At 44.2% G+C, this 22500-nt stretch overlaps 1 protein-coding gene across 5 annotated transcripts in view; it reads left to right on the top strand.

Annotated features, from left to right (window-relative positions):
- The window catches only part of LOC135532357 (LIM and senescent cell antigen-like-containing domain protein 1), a 26953-nt gene extending 8084 nt beyond the window's left edge, over positions 1 to 18869 (top strand). Inside the window, exons 5-12 of one of the 5 annotated variants that reach the window (XM_064959918.1) lie at positions 5683 to 5832; positions 6023 to 6173; positions 6509 to 6601; positions 9282 to 9374; positions 10002 to 10050; positions 10133 to 10208; positions 10609 to 10742; positions 11790 to 11875. In XM_064959918.1, coding sequence (XP_064815990.1) covers positions 5683 to 5832; positions 6023 to 6173; positions 6509 to 6601; positions 9282 to 9374; positions 10002 to 10050; positions 10133 to 10208; positions 10609 to 10742; positions 11790 to 11791 — 748 coding nt within the window. In that variant the 3' untranslated portion in view covers positions 11792 to 11875. Of the gene's footprint in view, positions 1 to 5682; positions 5833 to 6022; positions 6174 to 6508; positions 6602 to 9281; positions 9375 to 10001; positions 10051 to 10132; positions 10209 to 10608; positions 10751 to 11789; positions 13085 to 17605 lie in introns of those variants that run through there. The other 4 variants (XM_064959920.1, XM_064959919.1, XM_064959922.1 and 1 more) reach the window with 4 other exon arrangements.
- The last annotated feature ends 3631 nt before the right edge of the window (positions 18870 to 22500 follow it).

Genomic DNA, 22500 nt, shown 5'->3' with positions numbered 1-22500 from the left:
AGAGACCACATTTACCACATGTCCGCCCGGTGTCCTGCGCGAAATTGGTGCGCAAAGTCACCTGCCAGTATTTTTCCATGGGGCACAGAGAGAAGCAAGCTTCCATGAACTGCATGTCAATGAAGAGATATGTGAAAAAACACCTTGAGGATTGATTCCAAACAACGTTTGCCATGTTTCGGTCGATATTATGTAGTTAATCCGGAAAAAGTTTCACGTTGTAGGTGACTGCATTTTCGGTTCGTTTCGGTAGCCAGGCGCAATGTAGAAAACGGAACGATTTCTCCTACACACAGACGCTTTCAGGAAACACTGCGCATTTGGTATGTGGCTGGGAGTCTCCTCATTGAAAACATCAGAAGCTCTTCAAAGGTAAATGATTTTATTTATTTGGTTATCTGGCTTTTGTGAAAATGTTGCGTGCTACATGCTACACAAAATGCTATGCTAGCTTTGCATACTCTTACACAAATTAGTCAATTTCTATGGTTCAAAAGCATATTTTGAAAATCTGAGATGACAGTGTTGTTAAGAAAAGGCTAAGCTTGAGAGCAAACGCATTATTTTAATTTTATTTGCGATTTTCAGAAATCGTTAACGTTGCGTTATGCTAATGAGCCTGAGGCTTAGTCACAATCCCGGATCCGGGATGGGGAGTTTCAAGAGGTTAACCAATCACAAATCAACTCACAACAGTATGTTTGTATAAAACAGTGCTGTGAGAAAGTATTTGCCCCATTTTCTGATTTTCTCAGTTTGTTGATATTTGTAAACTCAGGTTCCCTTGATCTAATATCAGGTTTTGGTTGAAGATCTGATAACATTCAGTATCAACAAAATGCAAGAGAACACCAGCAAGGAGGCCAATACTTTCCCAAACTGTAGATAAAGTGTAGTAACAATTATAACATTATATAAGGTACCATTGTTTAAAAGTGGCTAGTGATATATTTTTCATCATTTCCCATCAATTCCCATTATTAAAGTGGCTGGAGTTGAGTCAGTGTGTTGGCAGCAGCCACTCAATGTTAGTGGTGGCTGTTTAACAGTCTGATGGCCTTGAGATAGAAGCTGTTTTTCAGTCTCTCGGTCCCAGCTTTGATGCACCTGTACTGACCTCGCCTTCTGGGTGAACAGGGAGTACAGGAGAGGGCTCAGAACACACCCTTGTGGGGCCCCAGTATTGAGGATCAGCGGGGTGGAGATGTTGTTGCCTACCCTCACCACCTGGGGGCGGCCCGTCAGGAAGTCCAGTACCCAGTTGCACAGGGCGGGGTCGAGACCCAGGGTCTTGAGCTTGATGACGAGCTTGGAGGGTACTATGGTGTTAAATGCCGAGCTGTAGTCGATGAACAGCATTCTCACATAGGTATTCCTCTTGTCCAGATGGGTTAGGGCAGTGTGCAGTGTGGTTGAGATTGCATCGTCTGTGGACCTATTTGGGCGGTAAGCAAATTGGAGTGGGTCTAGGGTGTCAGGTAGGGTGGAGGTGATATGGTCCTTGACTAGTCTCTCAAAGCACTTCATGATGATGGAAGTGAGTGCTACGGGGCGGTAGTCGTTTAGCTTAGTTACCTTAGCTTTCTTGGGAACAGGAACAATGGTGGCCCTCTTGAAGCATGAGGGAACAGCAGACTGGGATAGGGATTGATTGAATATGTCCGTAAACACACCAGCCAGCTGGTCTGGGCATGCTCTGAGGGCGCGGCTGGGGATGCCGTCTGGGCCTGCAGCCTTGCGAAGGTTAACACGTTTAAATGTTTTACTCACCTCAGCTGCAGTGAAGGAGAGACCACATGTTTTCGTTGCAGGCCGTGTCAGTGGCACTGTATTGTCCTCAAAGCGGGCAAAAAAGTTATTTAGTCTGCCTGGGAGCAAGACATCCTGGTCCGTGACTGAGCTGGGTTTCTTCCTGTAGTCCGTGATTGACTGTAGACCCTGCCACATGCCTCTTGTGTCTGAGCCGTTGAATTGAGATTCTACTTTGTCTCTATACTGACGCTTAGCTTGTTTGATTGTCTTACGGAGGGAATAGCTGCACTGTTTGTATTCAGTCATATTACCAGTCACCTTGCCCTGATTAAAAGCAGTGGTTCGCTCTTTCAGTTTCACGCGAATGCTGCCATCAATCCACGGTTTCTGGTTTGGGAATGTTTTAATCGTTGCTATGGGAACGACATCTCAACGCACGTTCTAATGAACTCGCACACCTTAATCAGCGTATTCGTCAATGTTGTTATCTGACGCAATACGAAACATGTCCCAGTCCACGTGATGGAAGCAGTCTTGGAGTGTGGAGTCAGCTTGGTCGGACCAGCGTTGGACAGACCTCAGCGTGGGAGCTTCTTGTTTTAGTTTCTGTCTGTAGGCAGGGATCAACAAAATGGAGTCGTGGTCAGCTTTTCCGAAAGGAGGGCGGGGCAGGGCCTTATATGCGTCGCGGAAGTTAGAATAGCAATGATCCAAGGTTTTGCCAGCCCTGGTTGCACAATCAATATGCTGATACAATTTGTCCCTGTCCAGTGAGACATGTTGGATGTACTTACCCATCCTGCTTTGTCCCTCCCCTCTCCCTGTAGTAAGGAGCTGTAGTAATGTCTGTCCCTCCCCTCTCCCTGTAGTAAGGAGCTGTAGTAATTTTTGTCCCTCCCCTCTCCCTGTAGTAAGGAGCTGTAGTAATGTTTGTCCATCCCCTCTCCCTGTAGTAAGGAGCTGTAGTAATGTTTGTCTCTCCCCTCTCCCTGTAGTAAAGAGCTGTAGTAATGTTTGTCCCTCCCCTCTCCCTGTAGTAATGTCTGTCCCTCCACTCTCCCTGTAGTAAGGAGCTGTAGTAATGTTTGTCCCTCCACTCTCCCTGTAGTAAAGAGCTGTAGTAATGTTTGTCCCTCCCTCTCCCTGTAGTAAAGAGCTGTAGTAATGTTTGTCCCTCCCCTCTCCCTGTAGTAAGGAGCTGTAGTAATGTTTGTCCCTCCCCTCTCCCTGTAGTAAAGAGCTGTAGTAATGTTTGTCCCTCCCCTCTCCCTGTAGTAAGGAGCTGTAGTAATGTTTGTCCCTCCACTCTCCCTGTAGTAATGTCTGTCCCTCCACTCTCCCTGTAGTAAGGAGCTGTAGTAATGTTTGTCCCTCCACTCTCCCTGTAGTAATGTCTGTCCCTCCACTCTCCCTGTAGTAAGGAGCTGTAGTAATGTTTGTCCCTCCCCTCTCCCTGTAGTAATGTCTGTCCCTCCACTCTCCCTGTAGTAATGTCTGTCCCTCCACTCTCCCTGTAGTAAGGAGCTGTAGTAATGTTTGTCCCTCCCCTCTCCCTGTAGTAATGTCTGTCCCTCCACTCTCCCTGTAGTAATGTCTGTCCCTCCACTCTCCCTGTAGTAAGGAGCTGTAGTAATGTTTGTCCCTCCACTCTCCCTGTAGTAATGTCTGTCCCTCCACTCTCCCTGTAGTAAGGAGCTGTAGTAATGTTTGTCCCTCCACTCTCCCTGTAGTAAGGAGCTGTAGTAATGTTTGTCCCTCCCCTCTCCCTGTAGTAATGTCTGTCCCTCCACTCTCCCTGTAGTAAAGAGCTGTAGTAATGTTTGTCCCTCCCCTCTCCCTGTAGTAATGTCTGTCCCTCCACTCTCCCTGTAGTAAGGAGCTGTAGTAATGTTTGTCCCTCCACTCTCCCTGTAGTAAGGAGCTGTAGTAATGTTTGTCCCTCCACTCTCCCTGTAGTAAAGAGCTGTAGTAATGTTTGTCCCTCCCCTCTCCCTGTAGTAAAGAGCTGTAGTAATGTTTGTCCCTCCCCTCTCCCTGTAGTAAGGAGCTGTAGTAATGTTTGTCCCTCCCTCTCCCTGTAGTAAAGAGCTGTAGTAAGGTTTGTCCCTCCCCTCTCCCTGTAGTAAGGAGCTGTAGTAATGTTTGTCCCTCCACTCTCCCTGTAGTAATGTTTGTCCCTCCACTCTCCCTGTAGTAAGGAGCTGTAGTAATGTTTGTCCCTCCACTCTCCCTGTAGTAATGTCTGTCCCTCCACTCTCCCTGTAGTAAGGAGCTGTAGTAATGTTTGTCCCTCCACTCTCCCTGTAGTAATGTCTGTCCCTCCACTCTCCCTGTAGTAAGGAGCTGTAGTAATGTTTGTCCCTCCACTCTCCCTGTAGTAAAGAGCTGTAGTAATGTTTGTCGCTCCCCTCTCCCTGTAGTAAGGAGCTGTAGTAATGTTTGTCCCTCCCCTCTCCCTGTAGTAAAGAGCTGTAGTAATGTTTGTCCCTCCCCTCTCCCTGTAGTAATGTTTGTCCCTCCCCTCTCCCTGTTGTAATGAGATGTTGTAATGTTTGTTCCTCACCTCTCCCTGTAGTAATGTTTGTCCCTCCCCTCTCCCTGTAGTAATGTTTGTCCCTCCCCTCTCCCTGTAGTAATGTTTGTCCCTCCCCTCTCCCTGTAGTAAAGAGCTGTAGTAATGTTTGTTCCTCCCCTCTCCCTGTAGTAATGTTTGTTCCTCCCCTCTCCCTGTAGTAATGTTTGTTCCTCCCCTCTCCCTGTAGTAATGTTTGTCCCTCCCCTCTCCCTGTAGTAAAGAGCTGTAGTAATGTTTGTTCCTCCCCTCTCCCTGTAGTAATGTTTGTTCCTCCCCTCTCCCTGTAGTAATGTTTGTCCCTCCCCTCTGTAGTAATGTTTGTCCCTGTAGTAAAGAGCTGTAGTAATGTTTGTTCCTCCCCTCTCCCTGTAGTAATGTTTGTTCCTCCCTCTCCCCTGTAGTAATGTTTGTTCCTCCCCTCTCCCTGTAGTAATGTTTGTTCCTCCCTCTCCCTGTAGTAATGTTTGTTCCTCCCCTCTCCCTGTAGTAATGTTTGTCCCTCCCCTCTCCCTGTAGTAATGTTTGTCCCTCCCCTCTCCCTGTAGTAATGTTTGTCCCTCCCCTCTCCCTGTAGTAAAGAGCTGTAGTAATGTTTGTTCCTCCCCTCTCCCTGTAGTAATGTTTGTTCCTCCCCTCTCCCTGTAGTAATGTTTGTCCCTCCCCTCTCCCTGTAGTAATGTTTGTCCCTCCCCTCTCCCTGTAGTAATGTTTGTCCCTCCCCTCTCCCTGTAGTAAAGAGCTGTAGTAATGTTTGTTCCTCCCCTCTCCCTGTAGTAATGTTTGTTCCTCCCCTCTCCCTGTAGTAATGTTTGTTCCTCCCTCTCCCTGTAGTAATGTTTGTCCCTCCCCTCTCCCTGTAGTAATGTTTGTCCCTCCCCTCTCCCTGTAGTAATGTTTGTCCCTCCCCCCTCCCCTCCCTGTAGTAAAGAGCTGTAGTAATGTTTGTTCCTCCCCTCTCCCTGTAGTAATGTTTGTTCCTCCCCTCTCCCTGTAGTAATGTTTGTCCCTCCCCTCTCCCTGTAGTAAGGTTTGTCCCTCCCCTCTCCCTGTAGTAAGGAGCTGTAGTAATGTTTGTTCCTCCCCTCTCCCTGTAGTAATGTTTGTTCCTCCCCTCTCCCTGTAGTAATGTTTGTTCCTCCCCTCTCCCTGTAGTAATGTTTGTTCCTCCCCTCTCCCTGTAGTAATGTTTGTTCCTCCCCTCTCCCTGTAGTAATGTTTGTTCCTCCCCTCTCCCTGTAGTAATGTTTGTCCCTCCCCTCTCCCTGTAGTAAGGTTTGTCCCTCCCCTCTCCCTGTAGTAAGGAGCTGTAGTAATGTTTGTTCCTCATGTTTGTTCCCTCCCCTCTCCCACACCAGGCACCTGTGTCGACCCTGTCATAACCGTGAGAAGGCTAGAGGTCTGGGGAAGTACATCTGTCAGAAATGCCATGCCATCATCGAGGACAGCCCCCTCATCTTTAAGAACGACCCCTACCACCCCGACCACTTCAACTGCAACAACTGTGGGTCAGTACGCTTCACGGCTCCCTCCTGATATCTGACATAATGTGCTCCTGATTCCATTATGTGGTTCAGTCAATATTTGGAATAATGAAAGCAAGAGTGTTTAAGATGTTACCATTTACCCTGCTTCAAAACCACTGTTTGTGTGTGTGTTTTGTGTAATATAATGTTTGTCCCTCCCCTCTCCCTGTAGTAAGGAGCTGACAGCAGATGCCAGGGAGCTGAAGGGAGAGCTGTACTGTCTGCCCTGCCATGATAAGATGGGGGTGCCGATCTGTGGCGCCTGCAGGAGGCCCATCGAGGGACGCGTGGTCAACGCCATGGGCAAGCAGTGGCACGTCGAGGTGTGTGGTCACAAATGACATGATGGGATCTAGTGGTATTTTAGACATATTTGGTTAGTCAGATGTTTGTTGAGTTAGCTTTTACAAAGAAATGATATGTTCCATTTTTATAATTTCCTTGGTGTTCAGAGAGCGTATTGGACTGTGAGTAACTCTATCTGCTCTCCATCCTGTGACACCTTTCTTTTCCTTCCAACACTTTCCTTCATACTTTATTCTTCTCTACATCCTCATCTTTGTGGCTTCTTTTATCCCTCCCTTCTCCTCCCCTTCCCTCCTCCTCCTCCCTCCTCCTCTCTCCTCCTCCCTCTCTCCTCCCCCTCCTCCTCTCCCAGCACTTTGGGTGTAGTGTATGTGAGCGATCGTTCCAGGGCCATCCCTACTATGAATGTAAGGGCTATGCCTACTGCGAGTGGCACTTTAACATGGTGAGAAGGTGTTATATCCCAAATGGCAGTAGTCCCTATGTGGTGCACTAAGTTTTAACCAGAGCCCATAGTGTTCTGGTCAGAGTTAGGGCCCTGTGTAGTGCACTAAGTTTTAACCAGAGCCCATAGTGTTCTGGTCAGAGTTAGGGCCCTATGTGGTGCACTAAGTTTTAACCAGAGCCCATAGTGTTCTGGTCAGAGTTAGGGCCCTATGTAGGGAATAGGGTGCCATTTGGGACACATACAAGGAGAAAGGAGGTCTTTCTCCTCCCACACATAGAAACTGCACTACAGGAAACAACATTGCATAGCTAGCTACACAACTACACCCTTCAGCCACAAACACCCGTCATATGTCAATAGAAACAAGAGGCACACCGTTACCACATTCACAGATAAGTTCTTCTCACCCAGAAATACATGGGTGTGGGTGGCTAAACACATGCACATTGTTGCATTTGAATCTCTCACAACTTTACAGTACTGATGAATACACGACAAGTAGTCTACAGTGCCTGGCCTGCCTGCAGTAGACATTCTCTCCACTAGAGGCCACTGTTCCGCTGCCTGTCCTGAATGATTGCTGTGTGTGTGTGTCATGCATTTTTCTGACCAAGCCCTGTTGAGTTACTTGGGCCAGTTGTATTCATAAAGCTCTGAGTAGGGCTGTTATATAGGGTTAGTTTAGTCTTTAAAGGTCCCAAACAGTCATTCTGATTCCCATGTAAAATAGCATTTTGAGTGACTAAAATATCACCCATAATATTTGTTTTGGATAGAAGTGCTCAATGTGAGGGAAAAGTTCTCTCTCTAACTACCAGGAAGTTTGAAAAGACAGGCTGAGTGGGGAGCTTATTCTTGTGAGCGCTCCTTGACTGACAGCTCTTTGAAACCCCGACGTCAAACAACTTGGATACAGTGTTGCAGTAAAATAATCTCAAGCAAATGTGGTGATACGCAACTCAAACATTGAAACATTGAAGACCCAGCTAGCCAGTAACTAGCTAACACCAGACACGGATGAAGACCCAGCTAACACCAGACACGGATGAAGACCCAGCTAGCCAGTAACTAGCTAACGCCAGACACGGATGAAGACCCAGCTAGCCAGTAACCAGCTAACACCAGACACGGATGAAGACCCAGCTAGCCAGTAACTAGCTAACACCAGACACGGATGAAGACCCAGCTAGCCAGTAACTAGCTAACGCCAGACACGGATGAAGACCCAGCTAGCCAGTAACTAGCTAACGCCAGACACGGATGAAGACCCAGCTAGCCAGTAACTAGCTAACACCAGACACGGATGAAGACCCAGCTAGCCAGTAACTAGCTAACGCCAGACACGGATGAAGACCCAGCTAGCCAGTAACTAGCTAACGCCAGACACAGATGAAGACCCAGCTAGCCAGTAACTAGCTAACGCCAGACACAGATGAAGACCCAGCTAGCCAGTAACTAGCTAACACCAGACACGGATGAAGACCCAGCTAGCCAGTAACTAACACCAGCTACCGCCAGACACGGATGAAGACCCAGCTAGCCAGTAACTAGCTAACGCCAGACACGGATGAAGACCCAGCTAGCCAGTAACTAGCTAACGCCAGACACAGATGAAGACCCAGCTAGCCAGTAACTAGCTAACGCCAGACACGGATGAAGACCCAGCTAGCCAGTAACTAGCTAACGCCAGACACGGATGAAGACCCAGCTAGCCAGCTAACACCAGACACGGATAAAGACCCAAGCTAGCCAGTAACTAGCTAACGCCAGACACGGATGAAGACCCAGCTAGCCAGCTAACACCAGACACGGATAAAGACCAAGCTAGCCAGTAACTAGCTAACGCCAGACACGGATGAAGACCCAGCTCACACCAGACACAGATAAAAGGGGACACGAGTATCTCTACCATAGGTGAATAGTGTAAACTTTTAATTATATTTGATGACACCCTACAGTCAAATTTTGGCACCAGTAGAGTAGCTGTATAAACCACACCCCCTCCACAAACACGCCTTCTCCGATGTTGGTTACAAAGCAGTACTTGTTTAAATTAGGTAAGAGAATATCATGTTACCATTGGTGTATTAAAATGAGTTAGGTGATGTCACCCTAACCCCTTAACAGTGAATCCAAGTGTTTGACATGGGGGAGGGGACCAGTAGCTTTATGACTTTATCAATGTAGGAGCAATGGTCATTTTTCATACTTTAATCTGGATTCATTCAAATATCATAGATTTTTTTGACTGTTCATGACCTTTAAGATCATAATGAATAACACATGTACAGGTAGATCACCTGATCCTCGACCAGCACTCCTACACTGATACTCTTTGTGAATACGTGCCCTGATGGCAGCTGACTAGAGTTAGCAAAGTTAGCTAACTTAACTGCTTGTGCCTGTGAGTAGAGTTAGCAATATGCTAACGCCTGTGTGGTGGCGTCTGCCTGTGACAAGAGTTAGCTATTAGCCATGCTAACTTGGGATGCTGCTTCCCTGTGACTACAGTTAGCCATGCTAACATATGATGTTGCCTGGTACTACAGTTAGCCATTAGCCATGCTAACATGTGATGTTGCCTGGTACTACAGTTAGCCATTAGCCATGCTAACATGTGATGTTGCCTGTTTCTACAGTTAGCCATGCTAACATGTGATGTTGCCTGTGTTTGCAGCATTTTGTGTGTGCTAAGTGTGAGAAGCCGTTCCTTGGACACCGCCACTATGAGAGGAAGGGTCTGGCCTACTGTGAGACCCACTACAACCAGGTAGTAAAGCTATGATCTGACTGAGACCCACTACAACTAGGTAATAAAGCTATGATCTGACTGAGACCCACTACAACTAGGTAATAAAGCTATGATCTGACTGTGAGACCCACTACAACCAGGTAGTAAAGCTATGATCTGACTGTGAGACCCACTACAACCAGGTAATAAAGCTATGATCTGACTGAGACCCACTACAACCAGGTAATAAAGCTATGATCTGACTGAGACCCACTACAACCAGGTAGTAAAGCTATGATCTGACTGTGAGACCCACTACAACCAGGTAGTAAAGCTATGATCTGACTGAGACCCACTACAACCAGGTAATAAAGCTATGATCTGACTGAGACCCACTACAACCAGGTAATAAAGCTATGATCTGACTGAGACCCACTATAACCAGGTAAATGGTCCCCTATTCCCTATGTAATGCACTATGTTTGACCAGTCCCATGGGGCTCATGTCCACAGACGTTTATGGGATAGGGGTTGCAGAGTAACACAGTTATTGCATGTTGTTCTGGCTGGCACTGACTGATATGTAAAAGTTTGCTAATGGTTAAATCAAGTCGTGTATGTTTGGTGAATGAAATGCTCATCTCTGCCCGTGTCTCAACCCTCTAGCTCTTTGGTGATGTGTGCTTCCACTGCAACAGAGTGATTGAAGGAGACGGTAAGCATCAACTGTTTCTCATTTTGAATGAATTGTTTTAGAAGGATCTGACGCCATAATGGACTTTCTGTTGTCCCTGTAGTGGTTTCAGCCCTGAACAAAGCATGGTGTGTGAACTGTTTCTCCTGCGCCACCTGCAACACCAAGCTCACCCTCAAGTATGTTATTATTACATTATTATATATCAGTGATATTATACTGGGCTCTTTCCTACCCCTTTAGCTCTTCCTGTCTGTCGTTGTCCCGCCTTCCTCTCAGTCTGTGTCCCAAATGACACCCTATTCCCTATTAAAGTACTGTGTTTTCTCTAATCTTCTATTGGACACAATCTGTTTTTTCTCTCTTATTTTCTCTAGTCTTCTCACTTCTCCACCCTGTGCTTTTTCTATCCTCTGTTTTCTCTTCTCTCTCCCCCCCCCCTCTGTTTTCTCTTCTCTCTCTCTCTCTGTTTTCTCTTCTCTCACTGTTTTCTCTTCTCTCTCTCGGTTTTCTCTTCTCTCTCTCTTTCCCTCGGTTTTCTCTTCTCTCTCCCTCCCTCCCCTCCCTGTGGTGTAACAGAGATAAGTTTGTAGAGGTCGATCTGAAGCCTGTATGTAAGCACTGTTACGAGCGGATGCCTGAGGAGCTGAAACGCAGACTGGCCCGACGCGAGAGGGACGCCTCAAAAGACCGCAAAAAGAAACCTGTTATCTGTCTGTAGACTTTTCCAGTCCTCTTCCTGTCATCTTCACTATCCTCCTCTCGCTCATTTCCATCCATGGGTTAGTAATTCCACTTCCTGTCATCTTCTCTATCCTCCTTTCATTTCCATCCATGGGTTAGTAATTCCACTTCCTGTCATCTTCTCTATCCTCCTTCCATTTCCATCCATGGGTTAGTAATTCCACTTCCTGTCATCTTCACTATCCTCCTTTCATTTCCATCCATGGGTTAGTAATTCCACTTCCTGTCATCTTCACTATCCTCCTTTCATTTCCATCCATGGGTTAGTAATTCCACTTCCTGTCATCTTCACTATCCTCCTTTCATTTCCATCCATGGGTTAGTAATTCCACTTCCAAGTCACTCTTCATTTAGCTTTTCCTCTTATTGTCTTTCCTTTTTGTTGTTTTCACCTCCAGTTTGCTTGATCTGTTCTGTCATTGCTCCGTCATGTTCTTCTGTTATGTGACAATGGATTGCGTCCCAAATGACAACCTGTGGGCCCTGGTCCAACGTAGTGCACTATAAAGGAAACAGGGTGCAATAGGGGCCTGGTCCAACGTAGTGCACTATAAAGGGAACAGGGTGCAATAGGGCCCTGGTCCAACGTAGTGCACTATAAAGGGAACAGGGTGCAATAGGGGCCTGGTCCAACGTAGTGCACTATATAGGGAACAGGGTGCAATAGGGGCCTGGTCCAACGTAGTGCACTATAAAGGGAACAGGGTGCCATTTGGGACGTACTCGTTGTGATGAAAGGTGTAATGTGTAATCTTCCACATACATATGTTATGGAGGTAATTTCCCTTAAAAATGAAATATTTACTGTTGGTTCCACTTCAGTACATCTGACTGTATTTCTGTCCTGTCATGCTAGTTGTGTGATCGTAGTGTAACTTGCAAAGGATTAGAAACCTGCATGTGCTGCTGTTCATGAGTGTGTGTGTATATATATATATATATATATATTTCATACACAATGGAGCCCAAAATGCATTACAAAAATACTGACTGTCTCCCCTGTCCTCTGTTGACAGGAACAAGTTTGTGGAGTTTGACATGAAGCCTGTGTGTAAGAAATGTTATGAGCAGTTTCCTCTGGAACTGAAGAAGAGACTGAAGAAACTGGCTGAGACTGTCGGACGCAAGTAGACCTCCGAGTCCCTAGGGGGCGACACTCGACAACATGTTCAGTAGCTTTCCCAACGTCCCAGAAACTCTGGACAATTCCCTGCCTTTCCCGGATGTCCTGCTTATTCCCTATTGATTCTGGGGATCTTCCATTTCGGGGGTTTCTAGAAACCTGGGATTTTAAGAAAGTTACTGGAGGTTTGCGGGTTAGCAACGCTGAACCCTGTATTAACCTTAACAAGTGCCCAAATTAGTCAAAGGAATTGTATAAACGTGTCAGATTTCGAAGTCCTGTCTGTTCCAGTATTTTAGTATTTGACGTCCTCAGATACTCAGTATAACGTGTTTGAATCTTTTCTCACTTTTTAATGGATTATTTTTGTGCACGTGGCTTTAGCATGTGGAGCTGTTTTTCAGATGTTCAGAGTCGTATTCAAACAATATAGAACCTCATTCTGCCTGACAATGACCTATGAAAGCATGGAGGGGGGAGGGGGGACAATGGGTGAAATGCATTTAGACATTGTTAAGAAATAATACATTTAACTGATCTGATCTAGTTTGGCCACGAGCGGACCAAATGAACAGCATTTATAAAGGGTTAATGACGTCTAACCAAATACTTGCACGCTGTCTTAAAGAGATGAGAAGGTGCTTGTCGTACTCTTTAAAATAGCTTTTGTCTTGTGCCTTGGGTATGAATATACACCGAGTATACAACATATTTCCATGGCATTGACTGATCAGGTGAAAGCTATGATCCCTTATTGATGTCTCTTCAATCAGTAGATGACAGATTTAAATAAGGATTTTTAGCTCGGTACTAATGTTAGGTAAGCTCAGTGTATATTTTATACTGCATTATATACTGTAAGGGTGTCAGATAATATGCATGTGGTTGTCCAATATACTGGCATGTGATCCAGACTTACTACAACTGCCTTAATCAGAGAATATTCCTCACTCCTGTGGAAGAATGAGAATTCTAGCTGTGTATCAGAATGTGGAGCCCATGACTCTGGTATGTCATCTAGGAGTCTGGTATGTCATCTAGGAGTCTGGTATGTCATCTAGGAGTCTGGTATGTCATCTAGGAGTCTGGTATGTCATTTAGGAGTCTGGTATGTCATCTAGGAGTCTGGTATGTCATGTATCCTAACATTTGCTTGTAATAAAATAAAATGTCATGGGTTGGTTTGAATATTACTCCCAACTGTTTCAGAGGAGGAGAGTTGGAAGGAGATGAACATGTCTCAGCATGCTCCTCCATCTTGTTCTGTCACTGAGTCGCTGACCTGTATAGTTAGGGGAGTGTTTCAATGGAGCACAATCGCTTAAGTTGAATTAGCTAGATGGGTGTGATACATATACTATGTAAAGGTCTTAAACACACTAATAGTTGGGTTAGATGAATTAGCTAGATGGGTGTGATAAATATACTATGTAAAGGTCTTAAACACACTGATAGTTGGGTTAGATGAATTAGCTAGATGGGTGTGATAAATATACTATGTAAAGGTCTTAAACACACTAATAGTTGGGTTAGATGAATTAGAGATGGGTGTGATAAATATACTATGTACAGGTCTTAAACACACTGATAGTTGGATTAGATGAACACTTTGATAAAGGAGGCATTTATGCATAAAGAGAAATAATGGGAGTTGCTTTATGAAGTTGTTGACTGGAACAAATCTAGTTTTAAAAGACAATTTAATAAACATGTTTCAGAGTTTGTCTATGAATAAACAAAAGTTGCGTAGTAAAAAAGAAATGGTGAAAACGGATCATCACTTGTAGTTTCCCACAGAAAACTGCTCATCACTTGTAGTTTCCCACAGAAAACTGATCATCACTTGTAGTTTCCCACAGAGAACTGATCATCACTTGCAGTTTCCCACAGAAAACTGATCATCACTTGCAGTTTCTCACAGAAAACTGATCATCACTTGCAGTTTCTCACAGAAAACGGATCATCACTTGCAGTTTCTCACAGAAAACTGATCATCACTTGTAGTTTCTCACAGAAGACTGATCATCACTTGCAGTTTCTCACAGACAACTGCAGAGGGAAGCAGTTCCACTCAGTCAAACGTCACACGACATTGAGTGTACGAAAGGTCAAGGACACCTGCTCTTTCTATGACATTGACTGACCAGGTGAAAGCTATGATCCCTTATTGATGTCACTTGTTAAATGGTCAACAAATCAATGTAGATGATGGGGAAGAGACATGTTCAAGGATTTTTAAGCCATGAGATAATTAAGTCATGGATTGTGTATATGTGCCATTCAGAGGGTGATTGGGCAAGACAAAAGATTTAAGTGCCTTTGAACGGGGTGTGCTAGTAGGTGGCAGGCGCACTGGTTTGTGTCAAGAACTGCAACGCTGCTGGGTTTTTTCACTCAACAGTTTCCCGTGTGTATCAAGAACAGTCCACCACCCACAGGACATCAGACCAACTTGACACAACTGTGGGAAGCATTGGGGTCAATATGGGTCAGCATCCCTATGGAATGCTTTGGCACCTTGTAGAGTTCATATGGGTCAGCATCCCTGTGGAACGCTTTGGCACCTTGTAGAGTTCATATGGGTCAGCATCCCTGTGGAATGCTTTGGCACCTTGTAGCATTCATATGGGTCAGCATCCCTGTGGAACGCTTTGGCACCTTGTAGAGTTCATATGGGTCAGCATCCCTGTGGAATGCTTTGGCACCTTGTAGAGTTCATATGGGTCAGAAGCTCCCTATGGAATGCTTTGGCACCTTGTAGCGTTCATAGCTGTCAAATTGAGGCTGTTCTGAGGGCAAAGGGGGAGGAGAAAATCAATATTAGGAAGGATGATCTTAATGTTTTGTCCACTCAGTGTATATTGTTACGTGAGAAGCCTCACAGAGGGCATTCAACACTATGGTCAAATCCATGATCATCTCAATATCTTTACAGTAGAAGTGAACAAAACACACCAGAACTGACCAGGTGCTCACAGATCAGTAAAGAGAAGAGAGGCTAACATTCTATAACACTCCCTTTCCTCTGCACAGTTCTCTCTCAGTGAGAAACTATAGGATTACAATAGGGTGTGCTAGGATTTCTTAATAACTTTATCAAATTCACTGTTACCACTTCCTTTATGAGATGAGGATGAAGTGACGAGTGAAAAACTAGTTAGTCCATAGTTTCAGGAGATGGCGCTGTTGGCTCTCCGATAAGAGATGGGAAGGGAGAAGTGATGAAGTGACTTGTGAAAAACTAGTTAGTCCATCGGTTCAGGAGATGGCGCTGTTGGCTCTCCGATAAGAGATGGGAAGGAGAAGCGATGTTAATAAGATCAGAGATTCAACTCCCAGTGGAGGCGGCTCAGAGCAGGAAGGGGAGGGCCATTCTCAGTGCATTTCATAAAAATAGTGAAACATTCAAAAAGTGATCCTTTTTAGATAAAACTATACTAAATATATTCACGTCGCCAAATAATAGATTAAAACACAATGTTTTGCAATGAAGGTCGACAGTAGCCTCGGCAGCACTCTGTAGGGTAGCACCATGCTGTATTGTCCGTCCTCCTCTGGGTACATTGACTTCAATACAAAACCTAGGAGGCTCATGGTTCTCACCCCTTCCATAGACTTACACAGTAATTATGACAACTTCTGCAGGACATCCTCCAACCTATCAGAGCTCTTGCAGCATGAACTGACATTTTGTCCACTAAATCAAAGGATCGAAGAATAAGTCTACTACTGAAAGCATAAGCTACAGCTAGCTAGCACTGCAGTGCATAGAATGTGGTGAGTAGTTGACTCGAAGAGAAAGACAATAGTTGAACAGTTTTGAAGAAATTAATTTCTTCCAAAATTAAGGAGAAGCAAGAGAGAGAGAGAGAGAGCTAGCAATATTTCAGATTTTTTTAAACGCTTTAACTTACTTAGCTAATGAATGGAGCTAGCTAGTTTAGCCTACTTTAACACCTAGCCAAAACAGAGGGATGCTATGTTAGCTAGCTGGCTATGGCTATCCAACACTGGATCTCTTCCAAGTCAAAGTAGCTTTTGGTTTTAATAATTTATTGCCACTGGGGCCCGCTGGTGTGACTGCTAAACTGCTTGCTGACTGTACACTGTACTGCATGACTGTAGCGGGTTTACTAACGAGTTAGTTCTATTCGCTATGTTGACTGGCATTAGCTAATATGGTGACAATGGTGTAGGCTGTGTGTAGCGGTTAGCGGTCATGACATGAAGGTTTGGCTTGGAAAGGTTTTGCGCCTGGTCACAGAAAGTCCACAAGCGAAGGGAAAAGGTGAGAGGAGGAGAGCGCGTAGATAGATGTGAGCAAAGTGATCATGCTGTTTGCATGTGGCTGCTATGAAAGTTAACTGTGTTTGCGTGTGTTCATGGGTCTATTCATTTTGCAGATTCTGTTGAAAAACGTTTCTTGTACGGAAGCAAACAGTGAAAAACATACCTGTATTTGTCCAATAGAAACTCTTGTTTGCAACTGAACTAATGATTACTCCCTAGATCAGCTAGATGCAGGCAAGAGTGTGCAAGGCTGTTTTGAATATGTCACTATTGGTCACTTTGATTACTCAAAATTCTCTCAACCTGTGTCCCTACATTGTAAACGTTCATTCATAGGCTAGATTGTAGCAGCCTCATGATGGGTACAGGGAAAATGTTAGTATCATGTAGTAGCCTAAACCTATCGATGTTACATTGAGATGGGTGAATGGAATATGAATGAAGCAACACAGCTCATCACCCTGAACACACCATCCCCACTGTCAAACATGGTGGTGGCAGCATCATGGTTTGGGCCTGCTTTTCTTCAGCAGGGACAGGGAAGATGGTTAAAATTGATGGGAAGATGGATGGAGCCAAATACAGGACCATTCTGGAAGAACCTGATGGAGTCTGCAAAAGACCTGAGACTGGGACGGAGATTTGTCTTCCAACAAGACAATGATCCAAAACATAAAGCAAAATCTACAATGGAATGGTTCAAAAATAAACATATCCAGGTGTTAGAATGGCCAGGTCAAAGTCCAGACCTGAATCCAATCGAGAATCTGTGGAAAGAACTGAAAACTGCTGTTCACAAATGCTCTCCATCCAACCTCACTGAGCTCGAGCTGTTTTGCAAGGAGGAATGGGAAAAAATTTCAGTCTCTCGATGTGCAAAACTGATAGAGACATACCCCAAGCGACTTACAGATGTAATCGCAGCAAAAGGTGGCGCTACAAAGTATTAACTTAAGTGGGCTGAATAATTTTGCACGCCCAATTTTTCAGTTTTTGATTTGTTAAAGTTTGAAATATCCAATAAATGTCGTTCCACCATGATTGTGTCCCACTTGTTGTTGATTCTTCACAAAAAAATACAGTTTTATATCTTTATGTTTGAAGCCTGAAATGTGGCAAAAGGTCGCAAAGTTCAAGGGGGCCGAATACTTTCGCAAGGCACTGTATGTTATGGAGGTCATTTCCCTTTAAAATGAAATATTGTACTGAAGTGGAACAAACAGTAATCTGACTGCATTTCTGTCCTGTCATGCTAGTTGTGTGATCGTAGTGTAACTTGCTAAGGATTAGAAATCTGCATGTGCTGCTGTTCATGAGAATACAATATATATATTATTCGTAAAGCACATTTCATACACAATGGAGCCCAAAATGCATTACAAAAATACTGACTGTGTCTCCCCTGTCCTCTGTTGACAGGAACAAGTTTGTGGAGTTTGACATGAAGCCTGTGTGTAAGAAATGTTACGAGCAGTTTCCTCTGGAACTGAAGAAGAGACTGAAGAAACTGGCTGAGACTGTCGGACGCAAGTAGACCTCCGAGTCCCTAGGGGGCGACACTCGACAACATGTTCAGTAGCTTTCCCAACGTCCCAGAAACTCTGGACAATTCCCTGCCTTTCCCGGATGTCCTGCTTATTCCCTATTGATTCTGGGGATCTTCCATTTCGGGGGTTTCTAGAAACCTGGGATTTTAAGAAAGTTACTGGAGGTTTGCGGGTTAGCAACGCTGAACAAGTGCCCAACTTAGTCAAAGGAATTGTATAAACGTGTCAGATTTCGACTCAAAGTCCTGTCTGTTCCAGTATTTTAGTATTTGACGTCCTCAGATACTCAGTATAACGTGTTTGAATCTTTTCTCACTTTTTAATGGATTATTTTTGTGCACGTGGCTTTAGCATGTGGAGCTGTTTTTCAGATGTTCAGAGTCATATTCAAACAATATAGAACCTCATTCTGCCTGACAATGACCTATGAAAGCATGGAGGAGGGGGAGGGGGGACAATGGGTGAAATGCATTTAGACATTGTTAAGAAATAATACATTTAACTGATCTGATCTAGTTTGGCCACGAGCGGACCAAATGAACAGCATTTATAAAGGGTTAATGACGTCTAACGAAATACTTGCACACTGTCTTAAAGAGATGAGAAGGTGCTTGTAGTACTCTTTAAAATAGCTTTTGTCTTGTGCCTTGGGTATGAATATACACCGAGTATACAACATATTTCCATGGCATTGACTGATCAGGTGAAAGCTATGATCCCTTATTGATGTCTCTTCAATCAGTAGATGACAGATGTAAAGAAGGATTTTTAGCTCGGTACTAATGTTAGGTAAGCTCGGTGTATATTTTATACTGCATTATATACTGTAAGGGTGTCAGATAATATGCATGTGGTTGTCCAATATACTGGCATGTGATCCAGACTTACTACAACTGCCTTAATCAGAGAATATTCCTCACTCCTGTGGAAGAATGAGAATTCTCGCTGTGTATCAGAATGTGGAGCCCATGATTCTGGTATGTCATCTAGGAGTCTGGTATGTCATCTAGGAGTCTGGTATGTCATCTAGAGTCTGGTATGTCATCTAGGAGTCTGGTATGTCATCTAGGAGTCTGGTATGTCATGTATCCTAACATTTGCTTGTAATAAAATAAAATGTCATGGGTTGGTTTGAATATTACTCCCAACTGTTTCAGAGGAGGAGAGTTGGAAGGAGATGAACATGTCTCAGCATGCTCCTCCATCTTGTTCTGTCACTGTGAGTCGCTGACCTGTATAGTTAGGGGAGTGTTTCAATGGAGCACAATCGCTTAAGTTGAATTAGCTAGACGGGTGTGATACATATACTATGTAAAGGTCTTAAACACACTGATAGTTGGGTTAGATGAATTAGCTAGATGGGTGTGATACATATACTATGTAAAGGTCTTAAACACACTAATAGTTGGGTTAGATGAATTAGCTAGATGGGTGTGATAAATATACTATGTAAAGGTCTTAAACACACTGATAGTTGGGTTAGATTAACACTTTGATAAAGGAGGCATTTATGCATAAAGAGAAATAATGGGAGTTGCTTTATGAATTTGTTGGCTGGAACAAATCTAGTTTTAAAAGACAATTTAATAAACATGTTTCAGAGTTTGTCTATGAATAAACAGAAGTTATGTAGTAAAAAAGAAATGGTGAAAACGGATCATCACTTGTAGTTTCTCACAGAAAACGGATCATCACTTGCAGTTTCTCACAGAAAACGGATCATCACTTGTAGTTTCTCACAGACAACTGCAGAGGGAAGCAGTTCCACTCAGTCAAACGTCACACGACATTGAGTGTACGAAAGGTCAAGGACACCTGCTCTTTCTATGACATTGACTGACCAGGTGAAAGCTATGATCCCTTATTGATGTCACTTGTTAAATGGTCAACAAATCAATGTAGATGAAGAGGAGGAGACATGTTGAGGGATTTTTAAGCCATGAGATATTTAAGTCATGGATTGTGTATATGTGCCATTCAGAGGGTGATTGGGCAAGACAAAAGATTTATGTGCCTTTGAACGGGGTGTGCTAGTAGGTGGCAGGCGCACCGGTTTGTGTCAAGAACTGCAACGCTGCTGGGTTTTTTCACTCAACAGTTTCCCATGTGTATCAAGAACAGTCCACCACCCACAGGACATCAGACCAACTTGACACAACTGTGGGAAGCATTGGGGTCAATATGGGTCAGCATCCCTGTGGAACGCTTTTGGCACCTTGTAGAGTTCATATGGGTCAGAAGCTCCCTATGGAACACTTTTGGCACCTTGTAGAGTTCATATGGGTCAGAAGCTCCCTATGGAACACTTTTGGCACCTTGTAGAGTTCATATGGGTCAGCATCCCTGTGGAACACTTTTGGCACCTTGTAGAGTTCATATGGGTCAGAAGCTCCCTATGGAACACTTTTGGCACCTTGTAGAGTCCATATGGGTCAGCATCCCTATGGAATGCTTTGGCACCTTGTAGAGTTCATATGGGTCAGCATCCCTATGGAATGCTTTGGCACCTTGTAGAGTTCATATGGGTCAGCATCCCTGTGGAATGCTTTGGCACCTTGTAGAGTTCATATGGGTCAGCATCCCTGTGGAATGCTTTGGCACCTTGTAGAGTTCATATGGGTCAGAAGCTCCCTATGGAATGCTTTGGCACCTTGTAGAGTTCATATGGGTCAGCATCCCTGTGGAATGCTTTGGCACCTTGTAGAGTTCATATGGGTCAGAAGCTCCCTATGGAATGCTTTGGCACCTTGTAGAGTTCATATGGGTCAGCATCCCTGTGGAATGCTTTGGCACCTTGTAGCGTTCATAGCCGTCAAATTGAGGCTGTTCTGAGGGCAAAGGGGAGGAGAAAATCAATATTAGGAAGGATGATCTTAATGTTTTGTCCACTCAGTGTATATTGTTACGTGAGAAGCCTCACAGAGGGCATTCAACACTATGGCCAAATCCATGATCATCTCAATATCTTTACAGTAGAAGTGAACAAAACACACCAGAACTGACCAGGTGCTCACAGATCAGTAAAGAGAAGAGAGGCTAACATTCTATAACACTCCCTTTCCTCTGCACAGTTCTCTCTCAGTGAGAAACTATAGGATTACAATAGGGTGTGCCAGGATTTCTTAATAACTTTATCAAATTCACTGTTACCACTTCCTTTATGAGATGAGGATGAAGTGACGAGTGAAAAACGAGTTAGTCCATCGGTTCAGTAGATGGCGCTGTTGGCTCTCCGATAAGAGATGGGAAGGGAGGAGCGATGAAGTGACTTGTGAAAAACTAGTTAGTCCATCGGTTCAGGAGATGGCGCTGTTGGCTCTCCGATAAGAGATGGGAAGGGAGAAGCGATGAAGCGAAAGCGTAAGAAAGGCGATGTTAATAAGATCAGAGATTCAACTCCCAGTGGAGGGGAGGGCCATTCTCAGTGCATTTCATAAAAATAGTGAAACATTCAAAAAGTGATCCTTTTTTAGATAAAACTATACTAAATATATTCACGTCGCCAAATAATAGATTAAAACACAATGTTTTGCAATGAAGGTCGACAGTAGCCTCGGCAGCACTCTGTAGGGTAGCACCATGCTGTAGTGTCCGTCCTCCTCTGGGTACATTGACTTCAATACAAAACCTAGGAGGCTCATGGTTCTCACCCCCTTCCATAGACTTACACAGTAATTATGACAACTTCTGCAGGACATCCTCCAACCTATCAGAGCTCTTGCAGCATGAACTGACATTTTGTCCACTAAATCAAAGGATCGAAGAATAAGTCTACTACTGAAAGCATAAGCTACAGCTAGCTAGCACTGCAGTGCATAGAATGTGGTGAGTAGTTGACTCGAAGAGAAAGACAATAGTTGAACAGTTTTGAAGAAATTATTTTCTTCCAAAATTAAGGAGAAGCAAGAGAGAGAGAGAGAGCTAGCAATATTTCAGATTTGTTTTAACGCTTTAACTTACTTAGCTAATGAATGGAGCTAGCTAGTTTAGCCTACTTTAACACCTAGCCAAAACAGAGGGATGCTATGTTAGCTAGCTGGCTATGGCTATCCAACACTGGATCTCTTCCAAGTCAAAGTAGCTTTTGGTTTTAATAATTTATTGCCACTGGGGCCCGCTGGTGTGACTGCTAAACTGCTTGCTGACTGTACACTGTACTGCATGACTGTAGCGGGTTTACTAACGAGTTAGTTCTATTCGCTATGTTGACTGGCATTAGCTAATATGGTGACAATGGTGTAGGCTGTGTGTAGCGGTTAGCGGTCATGACATGAAGGTTTGGCTTGGAAAGGTTTTGCGCCTGGTCACAGAAAGTCCACAAGCGAAGGGAAAAGGTGAGAGGAGGAGAGCGTGTAGATAGATGTGAGCAAAGTGATCATGCTGTTTGTATGTGGCTGCTATGAAAGTTAACTGTGTTTGCGTGTGTTCATGGGTCTATTCATTTTGCAGATTCTGTTGAAAAACGTTTCTTGTACGGAAGCAAACAGTGAAAAACATACCTGTATTTGTCCAATAGAAACTCTTGTTTGCAACTGAACTAATGATTACTCCCTAGATCAGCTAGATGCAGGCAAGAGTGTGCAAGGCGGTTTTGAATATGTCACTATTGGTCACTTTGATTACTCAAAATTCTCTCAACCTGTGTCCCTACATTGTAAACGTTCATTCATAGGCTAGATTGTAGCAGCCTCATGATGGGTACAGGGAAAATGTTAGTATCATGTAGTAGCCTAAACCTATCGATGTTACATTGAGATGGGTGAATGG

Source organism: Oncorhynchus masou, unplaced genomic scaffold (genome assembly GCF_036934945.1).
Source record: "Oncorhynchus masou masou isolate Uvic2021 unplaced genomic scaffold, UVic_Omas_1.1 unplaced_scaffold_1835, whole genome shotgun sequence".
Lineage (NCBI taxonomy): Eukaryota > Metazoa > Chordata > Actinopteri > Salmoniformes > Salmonidae > Oncorhynchus > Oncorhynchus masou.
The sequence above is the reverse complement of the archived record's forward strand: the minus strand, read 5'-3'. Positions and strand labels throughout refer to the sequence as shown.